Below are 22,156 nucleotides of genomic sequence, written 5' to 3'. Positions count from 1 at the left end.
TTATTATAATCTTTATTATTGTCACAAGTAGGCTTACATTAACACTGCAATGGAGTTACTGTGAAAATCCCCTAGTCGCCACATTCCGGTGCCTGTTCGGGTACACCGAGGGAGAATTCAGAATCTCCAATTCATCTAACAGCACATCTTTAGGGATTTGTGGGAAGAAAGCGGAGCACCTGGAGGAAACCTACGCAGACACACGGAAAACGTGCAGACTCTGCACAGTGTCCCAAGTTGTGTCCCAACAGTGGACAGTGTCTACTGTTTAAGGGCAGCACATAGGATTGTGGGTAGCACAATTGCTTCACAGCTCCAGGGTCCCAGGTTCGATTCCGGCTTGGGTCACTGTCTGTGCGGAGTCTGCACATCCTCCCCGTGTGTGCGTGGGTTTCCTCCGGGTGCTCCGGTTTCCTCCCACAGTCCAAAGATGTGCAGGTTAGGTGGATTGGCCATGATAAATTGCCCTTAGTGTCCAAAATTGCCCTTAGTGTTGGGTGGGATTACTGGGTTATGGGGATAGGGTGGAGGTGTTGACCTTGGGTAGGGTGCTCTTTACAAGAGCCGGCGCAGACTCGATGGGCCGAATGACCTCCTCCTGCACTGTAAATTCAATGAAGTCGGGAATAGAACCTGGGACCCTGGAGCTGTGGAGCAGCTGTGCTAACCACTGCACTACCGTGCTGCTCCCGTGATGTCAAGGGGCATCTTGACCAATGGCCGATACGCTCTCCCCCAAGGCCTCCACCGTGGACGCCACTCGTGCGGTGTTTTAAAAAAAAAAAAAATGTTTTTTTAATGTATTCAAATTTTCACAAAATATCAACAACAAAATACGGAAAGAAAAGACCAACCCCCCCCCTATACATAAATAATAAATTAACAGCCATCATCACCCTTCCCACCCCCCCCCCCCTTGCGGGTTGCTGCTGCTGACCATCTTCTACCGCTCTGCCAGGAAGTCTAGGAACGGTTGCCACCGCCTGAAGAACCCTTGCACCAATCCCCTTAAGGCAAATTTCACCCTCTCCAATTTAATAAACCCCGCCATATCGTTGATCCAGGATTCCACGCTTGGGGGCCTCGCATCCTTCCACTGAAGAAGAATCCTTCGCCGGGCTACCAGGGATGCAAAGGCCAGAATACCGGCCTCTTTCGCCTCATGCACTCCCGGCTCCTCTGCTACCCCAAATATTGCGAGCCCCCAGCCCGGCTTGACCCGGGAACCTACCACTCTCGACACCGTCCTCGCTACACCCTTCCAAAAGTCCTCCAGCGCTGGGCAAGCCCAGAGCATGTGTGTGTGGTTTGCTGGGCTCCCTGAGCACCTAACACACCTGTTCTTGCACCCAAAGAACCGGCTGATCCTTGCCCCGGTCATGTGAGCCCTATGCAGCACCTTAAATTGTATGAGGCTGAGCCTCGCGCAAGAAGAGGAAGAGTTCACTCTCCCAGGGCATCCACCCACGTCCCCTCGTCAATCTCCTCACCCAACTCCTCCTCCCATTTACCATTTACCCTCTGCCGAGGCCTCATCCTCCTCCTGCATCACCTGATAAGTTGCCAAGATCCGCCCCTGTCCAACCCACACCCCTCACAGCACACTGTCCTGGACCCTGCGTGGTGGCAACAGTGGGAACCCCACCATCTGCCGCCGAACAAACGCCCTTACCTGCAGATATCTGAAGGTGTTCCCCGGGGGGGAGCCCGAACCTCTCCTCCAGCTCACCCAGGCTTGCGAACTTCCCGTCCACAAACAGGTCCCCCATCCTTCTAATACCTGCCCTGTGCCAGCTCAGGAAACCCTCCGTCCATCCTTCCCGGGACAAACTGGTGGTTCCCCCGTATCGGGGACCACACCTAGGCCCCCACCTCCCCCTGTGACGTCTCCATTGCCCCCAAATTCTGAGGGTAGCTGCCACCACCGGGCTCGTGGTATACCTCGTTGGAGGAAGCGGCAGCGGCACTGTCACCAGCGCCTCCAGGCTCGTGCCCACACAGGACGCCATCTCCAGCCTCTTCCATGCCACCCCCTCCCCCTCCATCACCCACTTACGCAGCATCGCCACGTTGGCGGCCCAATAATACCCACAGAGTTTAGGCAGCGCCAACCCCTCCCTATCCCTGCACCGCTCCAGGAACACCCTTCTCACCCTCGGGGTCTTCTGCGCCCACACAAACCCCATAATGCTCCTATTAACCCGCCTGAAGAAGGCCTTAGGGATCAGGATGGGGAGGCACTGGAACAGGAACAAAAATCTCGGGAGCACCGTCATTTTAACTGACTGCATCCCACCTGCCAGGGAGAGTGGCAGCATGTCCCACCTCTTAAACTCCTCCATTTGCTCCACCAGTCTCGTGAAGTTAAACTTATGCAGGGCCCCCCAACTCTTAGCCACCTGGACCCCCAGGTACCTGAAACTCCTCTCCGCCCTTTTTAGTGGGAGCTCACCAATCCCCCTCTCCTGGTCCCCTGGGTGAACAACAAACAACTCGCTCTTCCCCATATTGAGCTTATACCCGGAGAAATCCCCAAACTCCCTGAGAATCCTCATCACCTCCGGCATTCCCCCCACCGGGTCCGCCACATATAACAGCAAATCGTCCGCACAGAGCGACACCCGATGTTCCTCACCACCTCGCACCAGCCCCCTCCAATTCCTCGACTCCCTCAATGCCATGGCCAGGGGCTCAATCGCCAGCGCAAAGAGCAGGGGGGACAGGGGACACCCCTGCCTCGTCCCCCGGTGTAACCAAAAATACTCTGACCTCCTTCTGTTCGTGGCCACACTCGCCACCGGGGCCTCATACAGCAACTTAACCCACCTGACAGACCCCTCCCCAAACCCAAACAGGTACCCCCACTCTACCTTATCAAAAGCCTTCTCCGCATCCATCGCCGCCACTATCTCCGCCTCCCCTTCCACCGCCAGCATCATTATAACATTCAAGAGCCTCCGTACATTCGTATTCAGCTGTCTCCCTTTCACGAACCCCGTCTGATCCTCGTGAATGACCTGCGGCACACAGTCTTCTATCCTCGTGGCTAAAATCTTCGCCAACAACTTTGCATCTACATTTAGGAGTGAGATCGGCCTGTATGACCCACATTGTAGGGGATCCTTGTCCCGCTTCAGGATCAAGGAGATCAGCGCCCGAGACATCGTCGGGGCAAAGTCCCTCCTTCCCTTGCCTCATTAAAGGTCCTTACCAACAGAAGGCCCAGCAGGTCCGCATACTACTTATAAAATTCGACCGGGGACCCATCTGGCCCCGGTGCCTTCCCCGCCTGCATGCCTCCTATCCCTTTGACCAACTCCTCCAACCCAACCAACGCACCCAGCCCCTCCTCCACCCTCGAGAATCTCAACCGGTCCAGAAAGCAAGCGATCCCTCCCTCCTCCAGTGGGGGCTCAGACCGATACAGTTCCTCGTAGAAGTCCCTGAAGACCCCCTTGATACCCACCCCACTTCGCACCATGCTCCCTCCCCCATCCTTAACTCCCCCGATCTCCCTAGCTGCCTCTAGCTTCCGAAGCTGGTGCGCCAGCATCCGGATCGCCTTTTCTCCATATTCATATACCACCCCCAGCACCTTCCTCCACTGCGCCTCGCCTTCCTGGTGGTCAACAGATCGAATTCGGCCTGGAGGCTGCGCCGCTCCCAAAGCAATCCATCCTCCGGGACCTCCGCGTACCTCCTGTCCACCCTCACCATCTCCCCCACCAGCCTCTCCCTCTCTCTCTTCTCCCTCCTCTCCTTATGGGCCCTAATGTAGATCAGCTCTCCCCTGACCACTGCCTTCAGCGCCTCCCAGACCACCCCACTTGGACCTCCCCATTGTCATTAGCCTCCAGGTACCTCTCTATGCACCCTCAGACCCGCCTGCTCACCTCCACGTCCGCCAGCAACTCCACCTCTAAGCGCCACAGCGGGCGCTGGTCCCTCTCCTCCCCCAGCCCGAGGTCTACCCAATGCGGAGCGTGATCGGAAATGGCTATTGCCGAGTACTCAGTATCTTCCACTCTCGGAATCAGCGCTCTACTCATAACAAAGAAGTCAATCCGGGAGTAGGCCTTGTGGATATGGGAGAAGAATGAGAATTCCCTGGCCTCGCAAACCTCCATGGGGCCACCCCTCCCATCTGGTCCATGAACCCCCTCAGCACCTTGGCTGCCGCCAGCCTCCTACCCGTCCTAGACCTGGAGCGATCTAGTGCCGGATCCAACACCGTATTGAAATTATTGAAACACCTGGGCCGGTTTGGCCGGCCCGTTCAGTCCCCTTACGTTCCAGGTTATCAGCCGGATCAGGGGTCTATCCGCCCCCCTTCCCCCGCCAACTAGCCATATATCCCCCCTAGGCCAGCCACGTGCCCGTGCCCGTGCCCCCCGCACGGCCCATTCCCCACAACGGCAGAATCCCGTCCCGACCTCCTCTACCGACTCCAGCTCCCCCTTGGCCATTCCAGTAGCAATCCGGCTCTCTTCCCCCCCCCCCCCCCCCCCCCCCCCCCCCCAGCTGCATTGCTCCCCCCGTTACACTCCTGTAAGTCAGCCGACTCATGCTGACCCCGGCCACTCCCGCCACTCCCTCGACTTCTCCCAGTGTGGAACTCCCCCCTCCCACCCATTGCCAACCTGCAGCGCCTCTCCCTCCCCCTTCCCCTCTCAGCGCGGGAAAAAGCCCGCGCTTCCCAGCTCCGGCCCCGCCCCCTTCAGCACTTAGCACGGGAAAAAGCGCCGTTACGGGCTCTAAAAAGAGCCCAAAAGTCCGTTTCTAGCGGGAGCTGCCGAACGTGTGACTTAGCTCTGCATAGCCGCAACCGATAGCCCACCCGTGCGGTGTTCGCCTGCATGGCACATATGGTCGGAAGTACCTCCTGCCCCTGCAGGCGGTTGGACGCCTCCAACTGCCCCTGCAGGCGCTGAATGGTTGCTGACGACCCCATATGTAGTCCCTGGCTCTGCGACTGCATCTCCACTATCGATGGGACCGCCCTTTCCAGAAGCCCAAAACCATCCAAATGGCAGATAGTCCCTGGGGTTGGGCCGCCCTCCAACCATCTGCCCCCTCGGGGGTTCCTGCTTCCACCTGATGTACTGCAGCACGAGTGTGATGCGCAGCAGATGGTGCCCCAGGTGCCGCTTCGTTAAAGTGCCCAACCGAGGTGAGTGCAGAATGTGGGAGACAGCTTGTCATGAAGTTGGTGTCATCCCCGAACTGATGCTCCGGGGTGTTTTGGGCTGCAATTCGAGGCTCCTATCACTGTCTGTGTCCTCTTCTTCACTGCTATCCACTTGGGTTGAGCCGGGGGCGGGGAATACCAGAAGGGCTCACCTCATCGGCAGCTGATTCTGCAAGTCACAAGACTTGACGCATGATTGAATTGGGCGGGGGGGGGGGGGACACACACGTGCCATGGGAACCACAACTCAGTGGGGTCTCACTTGCTCGCCTGAAGCCGACTTCTGCATCGGCGACCGCCCTCTCTCTGGGCCTATCAACCAGGTCCAGTGCCCGCTATTCTGCAGCGGTGAGGGGCCACAGATCCGACAGTCCCCCACAAGTCTTTTTCCTTTCCCCTTCACATTATGGTGCGAGGGGAGGTGTTACGGGTTTGTTGAGTGGGAGGTGTGCTGGGTACTCACCTCTTTCCCATCCCGGGGGTACAGGGTAGCCCGCCTCTCCTCCACGGCGCCCAGCGTGGTCTCCAGGTCCGCGTCCGTGAACCGGGGTTCCGCTCTCCTTGCTGCCATTGTTGGCTTGGATGAGTGTGTGCGTGGAGGGGACTGCTAATATGCGGCTGCGGCTTGTCAGACTCTCGAGTGTCAATCCCAACCCTGGTGAATCCAACAGTTTTTCATTGGAATCAATTGTGTTCCAATGGTGCCAGCGCTGGCCCATCAATGGTTGATGAATTGCCCCGGGAGCGGCACCAATTTTGCTGTTGTGTAAGTTCACCGATTCTGTCCCGGGATCAACACTTAGTCTCTAAAATGGAGAATCCCCCCCCTCCCCTCATGTTTGAGCAGCAAACTGTTCCTCTTACACCTACATAACATTTAAAGCTTAATGACTGGCAATTGTTCTATTTAATTTCCTATTTCCTCTTGTTCCGTCAATTTTATATTTTTCTCCAGATGACCTAGATGAAGTTTATTCCACAGGTACCAACTGCCCTTGAGCTTTGCCAAATATTCATATGAGGTTGTGCAGTCTGTCGGTAACTGTGTTGGAACATGTGTTCATTTCAGCCGACTCTCTGACCAGCAAGACTCCAAGCTCTTTCTCCCTCCATCATTCTCCTCTATTCCTTCTTTCTTCCTGTTCTCCCTCTCACCCTTCCTGCTCATTCTCCCTCTCATACCCTGCATTCTTTCACTTCCCTCACCATTCTCATCATGGCTCTCTCTCCCTTCCTCCCGACACTCTACCACTCCCCTTGGTGTGCCTCTTATCCTCTGCCTCGCTACTCCATCTTCTGCCTGCTCCCCCAGCTCCTTCTTTTTTCCCCATTTTCTTCCTCCTCTTTCCACATTTTTCCCCTGATCTCTCCACTCCTATCTTCCCCCTGCTCTCTCTCCCCTCCCATCTTCCCCCTGCTCTCTCTTCTTCCCCCCTTCTCTTCTCTGCTACTCCCTCATATCATCCTCCATCAAGAGCCTTCCTGCCCCTTTGCCCATGCTCCCCCACATGCCCTCTCTACAACCATCTCCTCTCAATGCCTGTCGGCTTCCCCAATGTGTGCTCTCTCCCATCCCCCTCCTTCCTGTCCATGCACCCCCCTCCCCCCGCATGCCATCCCCTCTCTCCATCTTCGTCTTCCACCCCCTCTCACCTTCCTCCTCTTGCCCCTGCACACCATCCCGTGCTCTTTCTCTGGTCTCCCAACGTGCTTTCTGGAACAAAACACTATTTTATAATGGACAGTGTTTAGGACTACAATGTCTATAGATGATGTATGCCAAGTGAGCAAGATGCTTAGCATGTTTGATTTTTCGCACTGGTGAATATGCCAAGTTTGACATTTGTTTCATGTTTATTCTGTTCAGTTTGAGTAATGTGAATGTTCTTTGTTTTAGGTCCAGGGACCTACTTGAATGTATATGAATCAGAATGGAAAGTTAAATCTGGAAGGGACTTCATAAAGGTGACTATGCAATCCAGCAGATCACAGCACACCTGTGTTTTAGCTACTTAAAGTTGGGCCATCCAGAATATGTACTCGGACTCTATGTAAATTATACTGTGGTACGAAAGTAGATTTATTTTAAAAATGTTTTTATACTTGGAATGCACAGTTTAAAAGAACTTAAGAACATCATTTATGCTGGGTAGAATCTAGGTTGTAAACGAGCGGTTAAACTGACCTGTTTAGTTGGACAATTATTAATTGTTAAAGGAGACTGGGAATAGTAAATCTCACGAACTGTGCATTATATAGACTATATATGCAAACAGACCGACCCTTTAAATGACGTGATAGTAAAAAACATTTATATTTTGACTTTGAATCTAAAAGCATTAGGGGGGGGGGGAATCCCTCCTGTCCTGTAGATGATTATTTGCATTGCAGAATAATTCCATAAATACTGTATTCATATGATCATGTATGGGCCAAGACAAGTGAATGTTGTCAGGTTAATAAACCATAAGGGAAATCATAACCAAAGCTGATATAGTTGGCATGTTGATGCAGGCTCTTAAAATGGGTCGTTGGACATTGATAGAGTGGGAGTGCAATCTGATTTTTCTTCTTCGTCTTCCTCCCCCCCATGACTACTAGTCCAGAGGCATGGAGGCCAATTGTGGCACTATTGCCCTGGTTAGATTCCCAGGCCACATATTGCATCAGGACCAGGATGTAATGCACAGAGCTAAGCAATCCCTCAATCAGCATTTTCAGGTCAAAGCTCTGCAGTCCTGCCACATCCAGTCATGAATACTGGTGGACAATTAAATGCTACCAGACCTGCTGAATTTATCCAGCATTTTGTTTTTTAAAAATATTTTTATTGGTGTTTGGAGTTGGATACAAAAAACGGAGTTTTGCATGTAAAAGACAATGCAACCACAATAATAATTTAAAAAATAGAAGCAAACCATATTTGAGCCCGTCGCTGTCACCATAACCGTGACTGGGGCTTCAATACTAATTACATTTACATGTTTGGTTTTTACAATGATTCAATGGGTTTCAGCTGGGGCTTTGGTGGTAGGGTTTGCACCCAGCTTATACATATATATGTATATACAGATATAATTGGGATCCTTCCCCTCACTCGCCAGCAGACTCCACTCTGCTCAAATGCAAGTGCGAACAGGAGCAGGGATAGTGGGCACCACCGCTTTGTTCCCCTGTGCAAGCGGAAGTACTCTGATTTGGTTGCGTTTGTCGTGCGCTCGCCATAGGAGCGCAGTACAGGAGCTTCATCCATGTGGTGAACCCTGCTCCAAACACAAACCGTTCAAGCACCTCCATGAGGTACCTCCATTCTACTCGTTCAAAGACTTTCTCAGAGTCCAGGGAGGAGATCACCTCTGGTATCCTCTCCCTGTATGAGGTCATTATTATGTTCCGCAAGCGCCTGATGTTCGCTGTTGTCTGCCCTTAATAAATCTGGTCTGATCTTCCGCGATTACTTCTGGCAGGCAGCTCTCCAGTTGCCTCGCCAGTGCTTTCACTAAGATTTTTGGGATAATATTTAAGAGATCGATAGATCTGTATGATCCACCCTCTGTCAGGTCTTTCTCTTTCTTGCATCAAAGAGATTGAGGTCCGTGCCAGGATGGGCGGGCAGGGCTTTCTCCGACAGCGAGTCGTTGAACATCCCCCGCAAGTGCGGGGCCAGCTCTGCTGAGAATTTTTTGTAAAAGTCTATCGGAAACCCTATCCGGTCCCAGAACTTTCCCTGATTGCACGGAGTTGATGCTCACCACGATTTTGCCCAGCCCTAGCGGTGCTTCCAGCGCCTGTTTCCTGTTCTCCCCCACCACTGGTATATCCAGTCTTTCAAGGAACTGTTCCATCCCCGAGACATCCTCTGGGGGCTTGGTGGTTTGTAGCCCTCAGTAAAAGTTCCTAAAGGCCTTATTGACATCTTTCATGGCCGCCTGTTTTCTCAACTGGTGTGCCTACATGCAGCTGGCTTCGTCTCCATGGTCATAAATGGTCTCCCGTGGCGAGCGGAGCTGGTGGACTGCTTTGCGTGTAGAGAGTAGGTCAAATTGCATCTGCAGCCATGGAGTACTGCCAATCCACCTCCAGTATGGAGTCAATCAGCCGCTGCTTGGCTTCCCTTTCCTTCCTAACCCTAAGGGTCCTATAGGCTATAATTTCTCCCCGATCACCACCTTCAGTGCCTACCGGAATGCGAAGGGTGAGACCTCCCTGTTCTGGTTGCAGGATATATAATCGTTGATACAGAATTCTTTGTCGGTGAGGAGAGCTGCATCCATCCTCTATGGGGGGGACATTGGGCCCATCCCTTCTCCACCACATGTCAATGTAGTGCGGCGAGTGGTTGGAGATTACAATTGCGGAGTATTCTGCATTTGTTACCCCTGGAGGCACCTCCTTCCCTCCATAAAAACGTCTATCTGTGAGTAGGTCTCATGCACGTGGGAGAAAGAGAATTATTTTTCTCGCGGGTGGTGAAATCTCCATGGGTCTCCATTCTCTCCCCCCCCCCCCCCCCCCCCCCCACCCCAAAAAAAATCTGTTCCATAATGGCGTTTAATTTGCGTGCCTTGCCTGACACGTTACCTGTCCTAGGGTTGGATCTGTCCAATGTCGGATCCTGTACACCATTAAAGTGGCTCCCTATGATTAGTTGGTGGATGTCCAAGTTGGGATTTCAGCCATCGTTTTCTTGACAAACTCTGCGTCATCCCAGTCCGGGGCATATATATTTACCAGAACTTCCGGGGGCCCCGTCCGGGGTCCCGGTGGCCATCCTTTACCGTCCCCTAGGTCCGTCACTGTGCTTGTCGATGTAAATGAAATTGTCCTGCTAACTAATATGGATAGACTTCATTGAGCTAGTGTCGAAACATGAGTGAAGCGTTTGTCCCACCCAACCCTTCCTTACCTGCTCTCGTAGGAAGGCCATGTCCACCCTCAGACTCTTGAGGGTGGGGTTAACCATTCTCACCTACCCTTGCTCATGGACCATTCAAAATGGCCGGCAACTACTTTTTTTCCCCATCTCCATCTGTTGCAACGAGCGCTACCCTCCTCCCCTCACTCCGCTTTCTTCCCCCCCCCCGCCTTCCCTTGTGCTTCCCTCTCCTGGTCCCTCTCCGTTTTGAGTGCTGGGGCACGCCCTGAAAAGGGCTTTTTGGTTTTGGGTATTTTGTTTCTAAATTGGAACAGTTCTCTTTTAAAAAATACATTTAGAGTACCCAATTCATTTTTTCCAATTAAGGTGCAATTTAGCCTGGCCAATCCATCTACCCTGCACATCCTTTGGGCTATGGGGTGAAACCCACGCAGACATGTGGAGAATGTGCAAACTCCACACAAACAGTGACCCAGAGCTGGTATCTAACCTGGGACCTCAGTGCCGTGAGGCCGCAGTGCTAGCCATGCACCACCATGCTGTCCCCACTTGCATCCTCTTGTGCCTTTAGCTCACCTCAGGATCCGCTCTTTGTTCCTGGTACTTTAAAAAAAAAAAAAATTCCAGTTAAGGGACAATTTAGCATGGCCAATCCACCTATCCACATCTTTGGGTTGTGGGGTTGAGACCCATGCAGACAATGGGGGAATGTGCAAACTCCACACATACAGTGACCCAGGGCTGGGATCGAACCCGGTTCCTCGGTGGCATGAGGCAGCAGTGCTAACCACTGGCCACCGTGTCGTCCTTGTCCTTGTCCTTGTCCTGGTACTTGTGAAACTTGTCGCCCGTGGAGGCCCAGGTGTGAACCGTCTCAATGATATTTTTCCCTCTTTTCCCAGTACTGGTGTTTGTGCCCCACCAACTGTAACCCACTTCGTCTACATCTGTTTCTGAGCCACACATTCATCTCTCGGATCTTATTTGCTTTATGCCAATTTGCACATGGCCTGGGTAATAATCCAGAGGTTCTCACTTTGAGGTTTTGCTTCTTAATTTGGTACCTAATCTCTCATACTGACTGTGCAGAGCCTCTTTCCTCCTTGTTGTGCGTATGTTGTTGGTGCGTACATGGACCCCAATGACTGGATCCTCCTTCTCATTACAAGTTCCTCTCCAGCCCTGAGCAGCTGTCCCAAACCTTTGCATCAGGCAGGTAATGCAGAGTTCTGAACTCTTGCTGCTTTCTGCAGCATACAGAGTCTATCCCTCTCAGTGTACATAGAACATAGAACATACAGTGCAGAAGGAGGCCATTCAGCCCATCGAGTCTGCACCGACCCACCTAAGCCCGCACTTCCACCCCATCCCCATAACCCAATAACCCCTCCTAACCCCTTTTGGTCACTAAGGGCAATTTATTATGGCCAATCTACCTAACCTGCACGTCTTTGGACTGTGGGAGGAAACCGGAGCACCCGGAGGAAACCCACGCACACACGGGGAGAACGTGCAGACTCCGCACAGACAGTGACCCAGCGGGTAATCGAACCTGGGACCCTGGCGCTGTGAAGCCACAGTGCTATCCACTTGTGCTACCGTGCTGCCACGTACTGTAAGTCTGAGACTCCTCTACTGCTGTCTGCTTGGTCCCTGTACTGCCTCATTCACCCTCCTATCCCTCACTGCTCACCAAAACCCTATTCTAAGAGTCGTGACCGTATTCTAGAACAAATTGTCCAGGTATTTCTCTCCCCTCCCTGTTGCACAGTGTCCGCAGTTTTGCTTCTAGATGAATAAACCTGATCCAGAAATCCTCCAGCTGCCTACTCTTTCGCAGACATGAATCCCTCGGTGTCCAGAAATTCCCACATTCCACAGCCACAACATGATATTTGTCCTGCCATTACAACTTGTATTACAAAAGACTGAATACACTGGATGCAGCAAAGGCTATGAGCCCTGACAATTTCAGCTGTAGTACTGAAGATTTGTGCTCCAGAGCTAGTTGCACGCTGGACCAAACTGTTCCAGTGCAGCTACCCGACAATGTGGAAAATTGCCAAGGTCTATCCTGTCCACAAAAGGCAGGACAAATCGATCTGGCCATTTAGCGTTCCATCAGCCTGCTGTTATGGACAAGGGAGGGAGGCAAGCTGTACTCCTTTATTTTTCCTGCCGCATGTCCAAAAACGGGTGTTTTAATTGTTGAAATGGGCTGTGGCATGTTTCCGCGAACCCCCTGTTTCTGAAGTCAATTTTAATCTGACTCACTGCAAACTGTTTTTATGGTGAAATCATAAGTATTGTTTATTCATACATTCAAACCTGGGGTTAGTTGGTGCAACTGCATATAAGCACACAAGAAGGAAATAGGAAAGGCATGTAGCCATAACTTAAAACAGGAAAAAAAAACATTATGGATATGAATTAGAGTCATAGATATACAGCCGAGAAAAGGCCCTTTGGCCCGCTTCCTTGGCGGTCAGAAACAACCACCTAACTATTCTAATCCCATTTTCCAGATCTTTGCCCACAGCCTTGTATGCCTTGGGATCGCAAGTGCATATCTAAATACTTAAATGTTATGAGGGTCTTTGCCTCCACCACCCTTTGAGGCAATGAGTTCCAAACTCCCATCACCCTCTGGGTTAAAAGATTTTTCCTCCCATCCTGTCTAAACCTCCTGCCCTTCCCTTAAATCTATGCCCCCCTGGTCATTGATCCCTCCACCAAGGAAAATAATTTTCTTCCTGTCTACTCTATGCCCCCCATAATGTTCTTCATCTCAATCTTGTCCTCCCTCTGTCTCCTCTGCTCCAAGGAAAACAATCCAAGTCTATCCAATCTCTCTTCATAACTAAAACTCATCAGCCCAGGCAACATCCTGGTAAATCTCCTCTGCACATCCCTCCTATAGTGTGGATTCCAGAACTGCACACAATAATCTAGCTAACCAATGTTTTATAAAGTTCCAGCATAATCTCCCTGCTCTTTAACTTTTGCCTCAGCTAATAAAGGCAAATATATCATAAAACTTCTTAACCACTGCTCTGCTACCTTAAGGGACCGGTGTTCATGCCCACCAAGGTCTCTCTGATCCTAATAATAATAATCGCTTATTGTCACAAGTAGGCTTCAATGAAGTTACTGTGAAAAGCCCCTAGTCGCCACATTCCGGCACCTGTTCGGGGTGGCCGGTACGGGAATTCTCAGTGCTTCCCAGGGTCCTGCCGTTTATCATGTATTCCCTTGCCTTGTTTTTTCCTGCCAAAGTGTATCACCTCACTTATCAAGATTGAATTTTATTTGCCATTTATCAGCCCATCTGACCAGCACGTCTATGTCCTCCAGTAATCAAAGGCTATCCTCCTCACTATTTACCACCCCATCAATTTTCGTATCATCCACAAACTTGCTGATTAACCCTCCTACATTCATATCCAAATCATTTATATAAACCACAAACAGCAAGGGCCCCAACACTTGATCCTTGCAGGACCCCACTTGACACAGCCCTCCAGTTAGAAAAACACATGAATTCACAAATGAAAAATTCACATGATGGGCAGAGTCCAGTGAGGGTTCCTTTACATAGGAGTTAAAGTTCAGGTGGGTTTAGTTAGCTGAAAGCAGTAGTTACCAAAATACGTCAAGGTTGGTGCTGGTGCGTAAGGTGCTGTTGGTATCCAAAGACTTGGACCACTTTACTGGTGTTGGTAGGAATCTTCCAGAGAATCATGCTTCAAGGAGGTTTAGACTTGCGGCAACCTGGTGTCTGACTTTGGTGTTTATAGGCTGAATGTTTAATGGCAGACTGATTCTGAGTCCAGGAATGTAACATTAAAACTTTCCAAAAGCAGAAGGAGCTTGGGTCATGTAGTGTTGCCCATTGTAGAGTGAGTTTCAGTGTAACCAGTTTCTATGCCTCTGGTCAAAATCCATTGTTTACCGTAGGAGTTAGATGATGGTCATTAGTGCTTCCACAGGTATAACGAGTTTCAAAGTCTCTCTCTTACAAGTCCTGGGGAGATGGACTGCAACTTGTTTTGTTGTTTCCAGAGCTGTAGCCAACTTATAAATCATGTGGCCTGTAGCAGCCAAGCTTTCTGGTTCAGCAAACTCTTTTAAATAAGCAAAATATACGGCTTGATTTACACAGTTTTGTGATCTCTTTCATGTCTTAAGAGATATGACACTCTTAGAGATATGACACTACTCTCAATCATCAACAAAATGATAGATGATGTTTTCAAAAGCGCTTTCAAGTGGCACTTACTTGGAACTAACCCGCTCACCAATACTCAATTTGGGTTCCATCAGGACCCCTCTGCTCCAGACCTCATTACAGCCTTGATTCAAACTTGGGGAAAAAAGAGTTGAATTCGAGCAGAGGTGTGAATGGCTGCCCTTAACATCAAGGCAGCATTTGACTTGAGAATGGCATCAAAGAACCTGGGTAAAATTGGAAATAACTGCACTGGCTGGAGTCATACCTAGTTTAAGGTTGTTAGAAGCTAATAATTTTAATCCCACAAATTATTCAGCGTAGTGTTCCCAGCCAATGACCTCCAGCTGCGCCATCAATGACTTTCCCTCCAATAGAAGGTCAGAAGTGGGGGTATTCACTCATGAAGCAACCCATACCCACATGCATCAAGACTTGTACAGCATTCAGATCTGGGCTAGGAGTGGCAAGTGGTGTTACGGAAGCTCAACCTACAGGCAGTGATGATCTCCAACAAGAGAGAATTTAACCATCTCCCCATGACATTCAACTAGGCGTCATTGCTGAATCCCCCACGATTAACATTCTGGGACCAGCTATATAATTGTGGCTACAAGAGCAGGTAGAGACTGGGAATTCTGCAGAGAGGAACTTGCCTCCTGACTCCCCACAACCTGTCCACAACCTACAATACGAAGTCTTACAACACCAGGTTAAAGTCCAACAGGTTTGTTTCGATGTCACTAGCTTTCGGAGCGCTGCTCCTTCCTCAGGTGAATGAAGAGGTCTGTTCCAGAAACACATATATAGACAAATTCAAAGATGCCAAACAATGCTTGGAATGCGAGCATTAGCAGGTGATTAAATCTTTACAGATCCAGAGATGGGGTAACCCCAGGTTAAAGAGGTGTGAATTGTACCAAGCCAGGACAGTTGGTAGGATTTCGCAGGCCAGATGGTGGGGGATGAATGTAATGCGACATGAATCCCAGGTCCCGGTTGAGGCCGCACTCGTGTGCGGAACTTGGCTATAAGTTTCTGCTTGGCGATTCTGCGTTGTCGCGGGTCCTGAAGGCCGCCTTGGAGAACGCTTACCCGGAGATCAGAGGCTGAATGCCCTTGACTGCTGAAGTGTTCCCCGACTGGAAGGGAACATTCCTGCCTGGTGATTGTTGCGCGATGTCCGTTCATTCGTTGTCGCAGCGTCTGCATGGTCTCGCCAATGTACCACGCTTCGGGACATCCTTTCCTGCAGCGTATGAGGTAGACAACGTTGGCCGAGTCGCACGAGTATGTACCGCGTACCTGGTGGGTGGTGTTCTCATGTGTAATAGTGGTATCCATGTCGATGATCTGGCACGTCTTGCAGAGATTGCCATGACAGGGTTGTGTGGTGTCGTGGTCGCTGTTTTGAAGACTGGGTAGTTTGCTGCAAACAATGGTTCGTTTGAGGTTGCGTGGTTGTTTGAAGGCAAGTAGTGGGGGTGTGGGGATGACCTTGGCAAGATGTTCATCGTCATCAATGACGTGTTGAAGGCTGTGAAGAAGATGACGTAGTTTCTCCGCTCCGGGGAAGTACTGGACGACGAAGGGTATTCTGTCGGTTGTGTCCCATGTTTGTCTTCTGAGGAGGTCGGTCCGGTTTTTCGCTGTGGCGCGTTGGAACTGTCGATCGATGAGTCGAGTGCCATATCCCGTTCGTACGAGGGCATCTTTCAACGTCTGTAGATGTCTGTTACGCTGTCCTGGCTTGGTACAATTCACACCTCTTTAACCTGGGGTTACCCCATCTCTGGATCTGTAAAGATTTAATCACCTGCTAATGCTCGCATTCCAAGCATTGTTTGGCATCTTTGAATTTGTCTATATATGTGTTTCTGGAACAGACCTCTTCATTCACCTGAGGAAGGAGCAGCGCTCCGAAAGCTAGTGACATCGAAACAAACCTGTTGGACTTTAACCTGGTGTTGTAAGACTTCGTACTGTGCCCACCCCAGTCCAACGCCGGCATCTCCACATCATCACAACCTACAAGGCAGCAATGTGATGGAATACTCTCCCCTTCCTGGATGAGTACAGCTCCAACAACACTGGAGAAGCTTGACACCATCCAGGACAAAGCAGTCGCTTGATTGGCACCTCATTCACTATCTTAAACATTCATTCCCCTCCGCCACAGACACACAGTACCGCCTGCAAGATGCACTGCAGCATCTTGCCAAGGCTGCTTCAATAGCACCGAATAGAAGGATAACAGCAGCAAATGCACGCGTGCACACACTATCTGCTCTCCAAGTCACACAGAATCTTGACTTGGAACTATATCACCGTTCCTTCACTGTTGTTGGTTCCTCCCTAACAGCACTGCAGGTGTATCTACCCCACATGAACTGTGGTGATTCAGGAAGGCAGCCCACTGCCACCTCAAGGGGAATTAGTGATGGACAATAAATGTTGACCTTGCCAGCAACACCCATATATATCCAAGAATGAAAAGAAACACGCCCTCTGGCTGTGACTTTACTCAGAGCTATTGAATTCATTTCTAACAGTTTTTAAAAAAAAACTGACATTGCTGCTTTGTTTGTATATTTTTTTTTAATGTTTTTATTCTCCATTTTCACATTTTCCTTCAAAATTTACACCCCACCCACAGACAGTAAACAGTAACAAATACAAAATCAATCCCCTTAACAAAAACAACGATCCCATCCTCCCACCACCCCAAACAATGGCCCACCTGTCAATATATGCATCCAATAAAACAAACCCTCCCACGGTGGAAACAAAGAACCAAGGAGAACCCCCCCCCTTACACTCTACGCCATCCAACCTCTGAAAGAGTACCGTACATGATACCCAAGAGTTGTAACCCCCCCCCTTCTCCAACTCCTCCCGTCCACTGTCTCTTGTAAAACTCCTCCCCCCAGCCCCGGTTCCTCCCCCCCCCCCCCCCCCCCCCCAACTTTCCATCCCAGCTAGACCACTCGGACCCTGTTCTGCCAGGCTCCGATGGCCGCAGCCCCTCCCCCCACCTCACTCCCGTTCACTGGGCAGTTTAAACCGGCCAGCTTGGAGGCCCCCGCCCAAGTCCCTTTCCCGTCCCGAAGAAAGCCCAGAAATCCCCTTTTAGGACACAAACCCCGCATATCCACCTACCCCCCAAAGAGCCCTCATTTCGAGTGAAAGTCCCATTACTTCCCTTGTCCAAATATATACAACACTGGCTCCTTTAGCCCATACGCAGTGAAACAAAAAAGAAGAAAATACAGTCATGAGGTTACATCGGCACATGGCCATTTCTCAATTTCTCAGTTCTGCCACAGTCCTTCTGCCTTCGCAAACTCCTCCGCTGCTTCGTCCGTTCCAAAATAAAAGTCCTTGAGCTTGTAAGTCACCCTCCGCTTCGCTGGATATACAATGTCGCATTGCACCTTGCTAATGTACAATGCCCTCTTCACCCGGTTGAAGGCAGCCCGTCTCCTTGCCAGCTCCACCGTAAAGTCCTGGTATACCAGCTCCAGCCCATTGCACCACCTGCTTCTGCTTGGCCCAGCACAGGACCTTCTCCTTCACACTGTACCCACAGAAGCACAGAGTCACTACCCTTGGCGGCTCACTCGCCCTTGGTACAGGCCTCCACGACCGATGAACCCGATCCAGTTCATATTGGGAGGGATCCTCCCCCTCCCCCAATAGTTTCGCCAGCATCGCGGCAAAATACTCAGTCGGCCTCGGTCCTTCAACTCCTTCGGGCAGCCCCACTATACTCAAATTCTGTCGCCTGGATCTGTTTCCCAGGTCTTCCATTTTTCCTTGCAGATCCTTGTTAACCTCCATCACCTTCCGCATCTCCTTCCCCATCGAGGTAAGTTGATCACCGTGCTGCAATGTCTCCTCCACTTCCTTCAGCGCCACCCCTTACTCCCGCACCTCCGCCACTGCGCTCGCCACCGCCATAGTCACCAGGGAAATCACCTCCTCCACCAGCACACTCAAAATATCCCTCATCTCCTTCCTCATTGTCTCCATGTATTTTGTAAACTGCCTTTCGAATTCCGCAACCATCACCTTAGTTATTTCTTTAACCGTAAGCAATGCGGCATCCCTTGGTGCTCCAGCCTCCATTTTCCTTGGTGACCCTGCGGTGACCTTTCCACTCCCCAACGGACCTTCAGCTGTTTTTTTCTACGGCCATTTTTTTGCTCACCCTTGACATTTTCCTTTACTGTGCCTCCTCCCTGCTTTTGCCGCCTCCGTGGACCCTGGGACCAGGCTTATCGCCCCGAAAATGCCGTTCCCGAACGGGAGCCCTCCATTGTCGGCTGCCTCCCGCCCGCCGTCACCGGAAGTCTCCGCTTTGTTTGTTTATGATTGTACATGGTGGTGTGACCACCTGAATTTCCTGCTCCGTAATATGACATATTTTTCAAAGTTTACATACCAGAGCTTGATATTGTAACGGATTCTCATTTTGTTTCAAAGCTTCTTTGAATATTTTCAGTATAAATACAAAGCTACAGGTTGAGAAGAAAATCTATGTAAGGAGAATATATCAAGTGTATATCATAGTCAAGATTTTAATTGATTTATGTTCATATTCAATGATGAAGTCCGAGGAATCAGCTGGAGATGGTTCTGTGAAATCCTCTTTGGAATTCACTTTATTTGGAAGAACTGCAGCTTTTATCTAAAGCAAAAAAACTACCTAATTCTCCAGCTGGATATTGTCTTTTTGGAGCATCGCCACTACACCATAGAATCTGGTGCAATGTTTACCTCCACCATAAATGGTCTGCTTAAATTGGTAGTAATATATCTTTCTCTACTTTTTCCCAGTGTGCAAAGCGTAAATCCCATTTGAAAGTGTGGCTGCTATTTGCTGGAATTTGTCTAATGTCAAAATGTTTTAAAATGCTGTGTATGATCCAAAGTTTCCTAAAAGTAGGTTAAAAGCTCTCATTTTTATAACTCAGTATCTTTTTATTGAATCACTGAAAGGAGATTCTTTAAGCCTTTGAAATCTCCCCATATCGTACTAGACTATAAACCACAATTTTTGGATGTTGAGAGGAATAAAACATTTTGATGGTATTACTGCTATGCAGGTCATGACCACTGCCTGCCCTCCAGTTTCTGTTCAGTGCTCCAGCTTGCACTGCTGTGGATGTTTTTATTGAATTATAGGTCAGTAATCAATCTTCCTTAGTAAACATTTACACATGGTTCTGCCAAAGACATATTAAATCCCCCCCCCCCCCCCCCCCTTTAACAATGCTCTTAGGGGTGTCAATGCCATTGGCGGCATTAACATCTCTTGGGTTTTTACTTGGTGCTCCTGATCTACCTCCACCATACGTTTCCTTTGAACAAAATCGAGTCTGTTGTTTTAGGTCTGGATATGGGTGGGCTTGGAGTGCAAAACATTCATACAAACCAGCAGCATTGCTTTTGGGATCACATTTTGGAGAAATGTGATTATTTTAATTGTGCGTGTAATGTATAGAAACGATCTTTAATACCGGTTTTGGATAATTGGTACAAAGGGTAAGCCACTTGCCTTTCACCTCTGGAACTTGATCCATCCCAGAACTAAAATATGCAGAACTCCTCTATTGGCTTCATGAATTCATATGAAATGTGTTGGACAATCTGAGCAGTGACTAGTTGAAAGAAACCTTTTCACACACCGAGTGATTCGGATCTGGAATGCACTGGGTGGAAGTGTGGTGGAGGCAGGTTCAATCGAGGCATTCAAGAGGGTATTAGATGATTATTTATATTGAAATAACGTTCAAGTGTACGGGGCAAAGGCGGGAGAATGGCACTAGGTCATGGTGCTGGTTTGGAGAGTTGGTGCAAACATGCTGGGCTGAATAGCCTCCTGCGCTTTTAAGGATTTTGTGACAATACATATTTCAAATCTCATTTAAACTTCAGGATGACTGGTGTGGAAAATGTTGAAGTGCAGGGAGAAATTCCACCCTGATGTTTTTGGCTGGAAATTTTGTAATGCATTTTGCTATGCTGTACCTTATGGTGACAGGATACTTGAAATGGGAAGTGCACAATCTGCTCATGCACAATTGTCCTTTTAAAAAAAAAAAAAAAAAAAAAAGATTTTAGCCAATGAAATCCAGTTTGTCGTACCTTGCTGCCACCTTCAATGAATATTGGGAGCCAAGAGAAGGGAAAAATCCGATGAAGGAAGGGTCGTTCTTGAATTTATCTGATGGCACTCAGACTCCTCAAAATAGCTTTCTGCCGTATCTCATCTCATGCTAAAACTGGATAGGAAATGGGTGTGCAGGATTGTCTGAGCATTTGAAAGAATACTACAGTAATTATCTGTTTAATCAGCCTTTTAACTATAGTAATTATAGAATCCCTACAGTGCAGAAGGAGGCTATTCAGTCCATCTAGTGTGCACTGATCCTCTAGAAGAGCATTCCACCCAAGCCTGGACCTCCGCCCTAGCTCATTAAACCCTTAACCTAACCTACATGTTTTTTGAACACTAGCATGGCCAATCCAGCTAACCTGCACATCTTTGAACTGTGGGAGGAAACTGAAGCACCCGGAAGAAACCTACACAGACACGAAGAGAATGTGCAAACCCCACACAGTCACCCAAGGCCAGAATTGAACCCGGGTCCCTGACGCCCTGAGGCAGCAGTGCTAACCACTGTGCCACCAGCACCTGTCATTGGGGTTTACTCTAAGACAGTGTTTTTCAAACTTTATTCCCCGGGACACACTTTTACCAACTGGGAGCACCTTTGGGACCCATGCCGGCTGACGTTCTCGGCCCGTGCCGGCGGACGTTCTCGGCCCGTGCCGGCGGACGTTCTCGGCCCGTGCCGGCGGACGTTCTCGGCCCGTGCCGGCTGACGTTCGCGGCCCGTGCCGGCTGGCGTTCTCGGCCCGTGGCTGGCTGACGTTCTCTGCCCGTGCCGGCTGACCTTCTGGGCCCGTGCCGGCTGACCTTCTGGGCCCGTGCCGGCTGACCTTCTGGGCCCGTGCGGGCTGACCTTCTGGGCCCGTGCGGGCTGACCTTCTGGGCCCGTGCCGGCTGACCTTCTGGGCCCGTGCCGGCTGACCTTCTCGGCCCGTGCCGGCTGACCTTCTCGGCCTGTGCCGGCTGACCTTCTCGGCCCCCGCGGACCCACCTTCTCTGCCCACGCGGACCCACCTTCTCGGCCCACGCGGACCCACCTTCTCGGCCCACGCGGACCCACCTTCTCGGCCCACGCGGACCCACCTTCTCGGCCCACGCGGACCCACCTTCTCTGCCCACGCGGACCCACCTTCTCGGCCCACGCGCACCCACCTTCCCGGCCCACGCGCACCCACCTTCCCGGCCCACGCGCACCCACCTTCCCGGCCCACGCGCACCCACCTTTCTCGGCCCACGCGCACCCACCTTTCTCGGCCCACGCGGACCCACCTTTCTCGGCCCACGCGGACCCACCTTTCTCGGCCCACGCGGACCCACCTTTCTCGGCCCACGCGGACCCACCTTTCTCGGCCCACGCGGACCCACCTTTCTCGGCCCACGCGGACCCACCTTTCTCGGCCCACGCGGACCCACCTTTCTCGGCCCACGCGGACCCACCTTTCTCGGCCCACGCGGACCCACCTTTCTCGGCCCACGCGGACCCACCTTTCTCGGCCCACGCGGACCCACCTTTCTCGGCCCACGCGGACCCACCTTTCTCGGCCCACGCGGACCCACCTTTCTCGGCCCACGCGGACCCACCTTTCTCGGCCCACGCGGACCCACCTTTCTCGGCCCACGCGGACCCACCTTTCTCGGCCCACGCGGACCCACCTTTCTCGGCCCACGCGGACCCACCTTTCTCGG

The 22,156-nt window shown here is 50.8% G+C and overlaps 1 protein-coding gene across 3 annotated transcripts in view; it reads left to right on the top strand.

The window, feature by feature from the left end:
• LOC140393946 (AT-rich interactive domain-containing protein 2-like) overlaps positions 1–22,156 on the top strand; it is a 467,509-nt gene that overhangs the window by 241,225 nt on the left and 204,128 nt on the right. For all 3 annotated transcript variants that reach the window (XM_072480629.1, XM_072480628.1, XM_072480627.1), the window contains one exon: positions 7,086–7,153. In XM_072480629.1, the coding sequence (XP_072336730.1) occupies positions 7,086–7,153 (68 nt within the window). The remainder of the gene's footprint in view (positions 1–7,085; positions 7,154–22,156) is intronic.

Source organism: Scyliorhinus torazame, chromosome 17 (genome assembly GCF_047496885.1).
Source record: "Scyliorhinus torazame isolate Kashiwa2021f chromosome 17, sScyTor2.1, whole genome shotgun sequence".
Taxonomy (NCBI): domain Eukaryota; kingdom Metazoa; phylum Chordata; class Chondrichthyes; order Carcharhiniformes; family Scyliorhinidae; genus Scyliorhinus; species Scyliorhinus torazame.
Note: the sequence above shows the minus strand (reverse complement) of the source record. Positions and strands in the feature narration are given on the sequence as shown.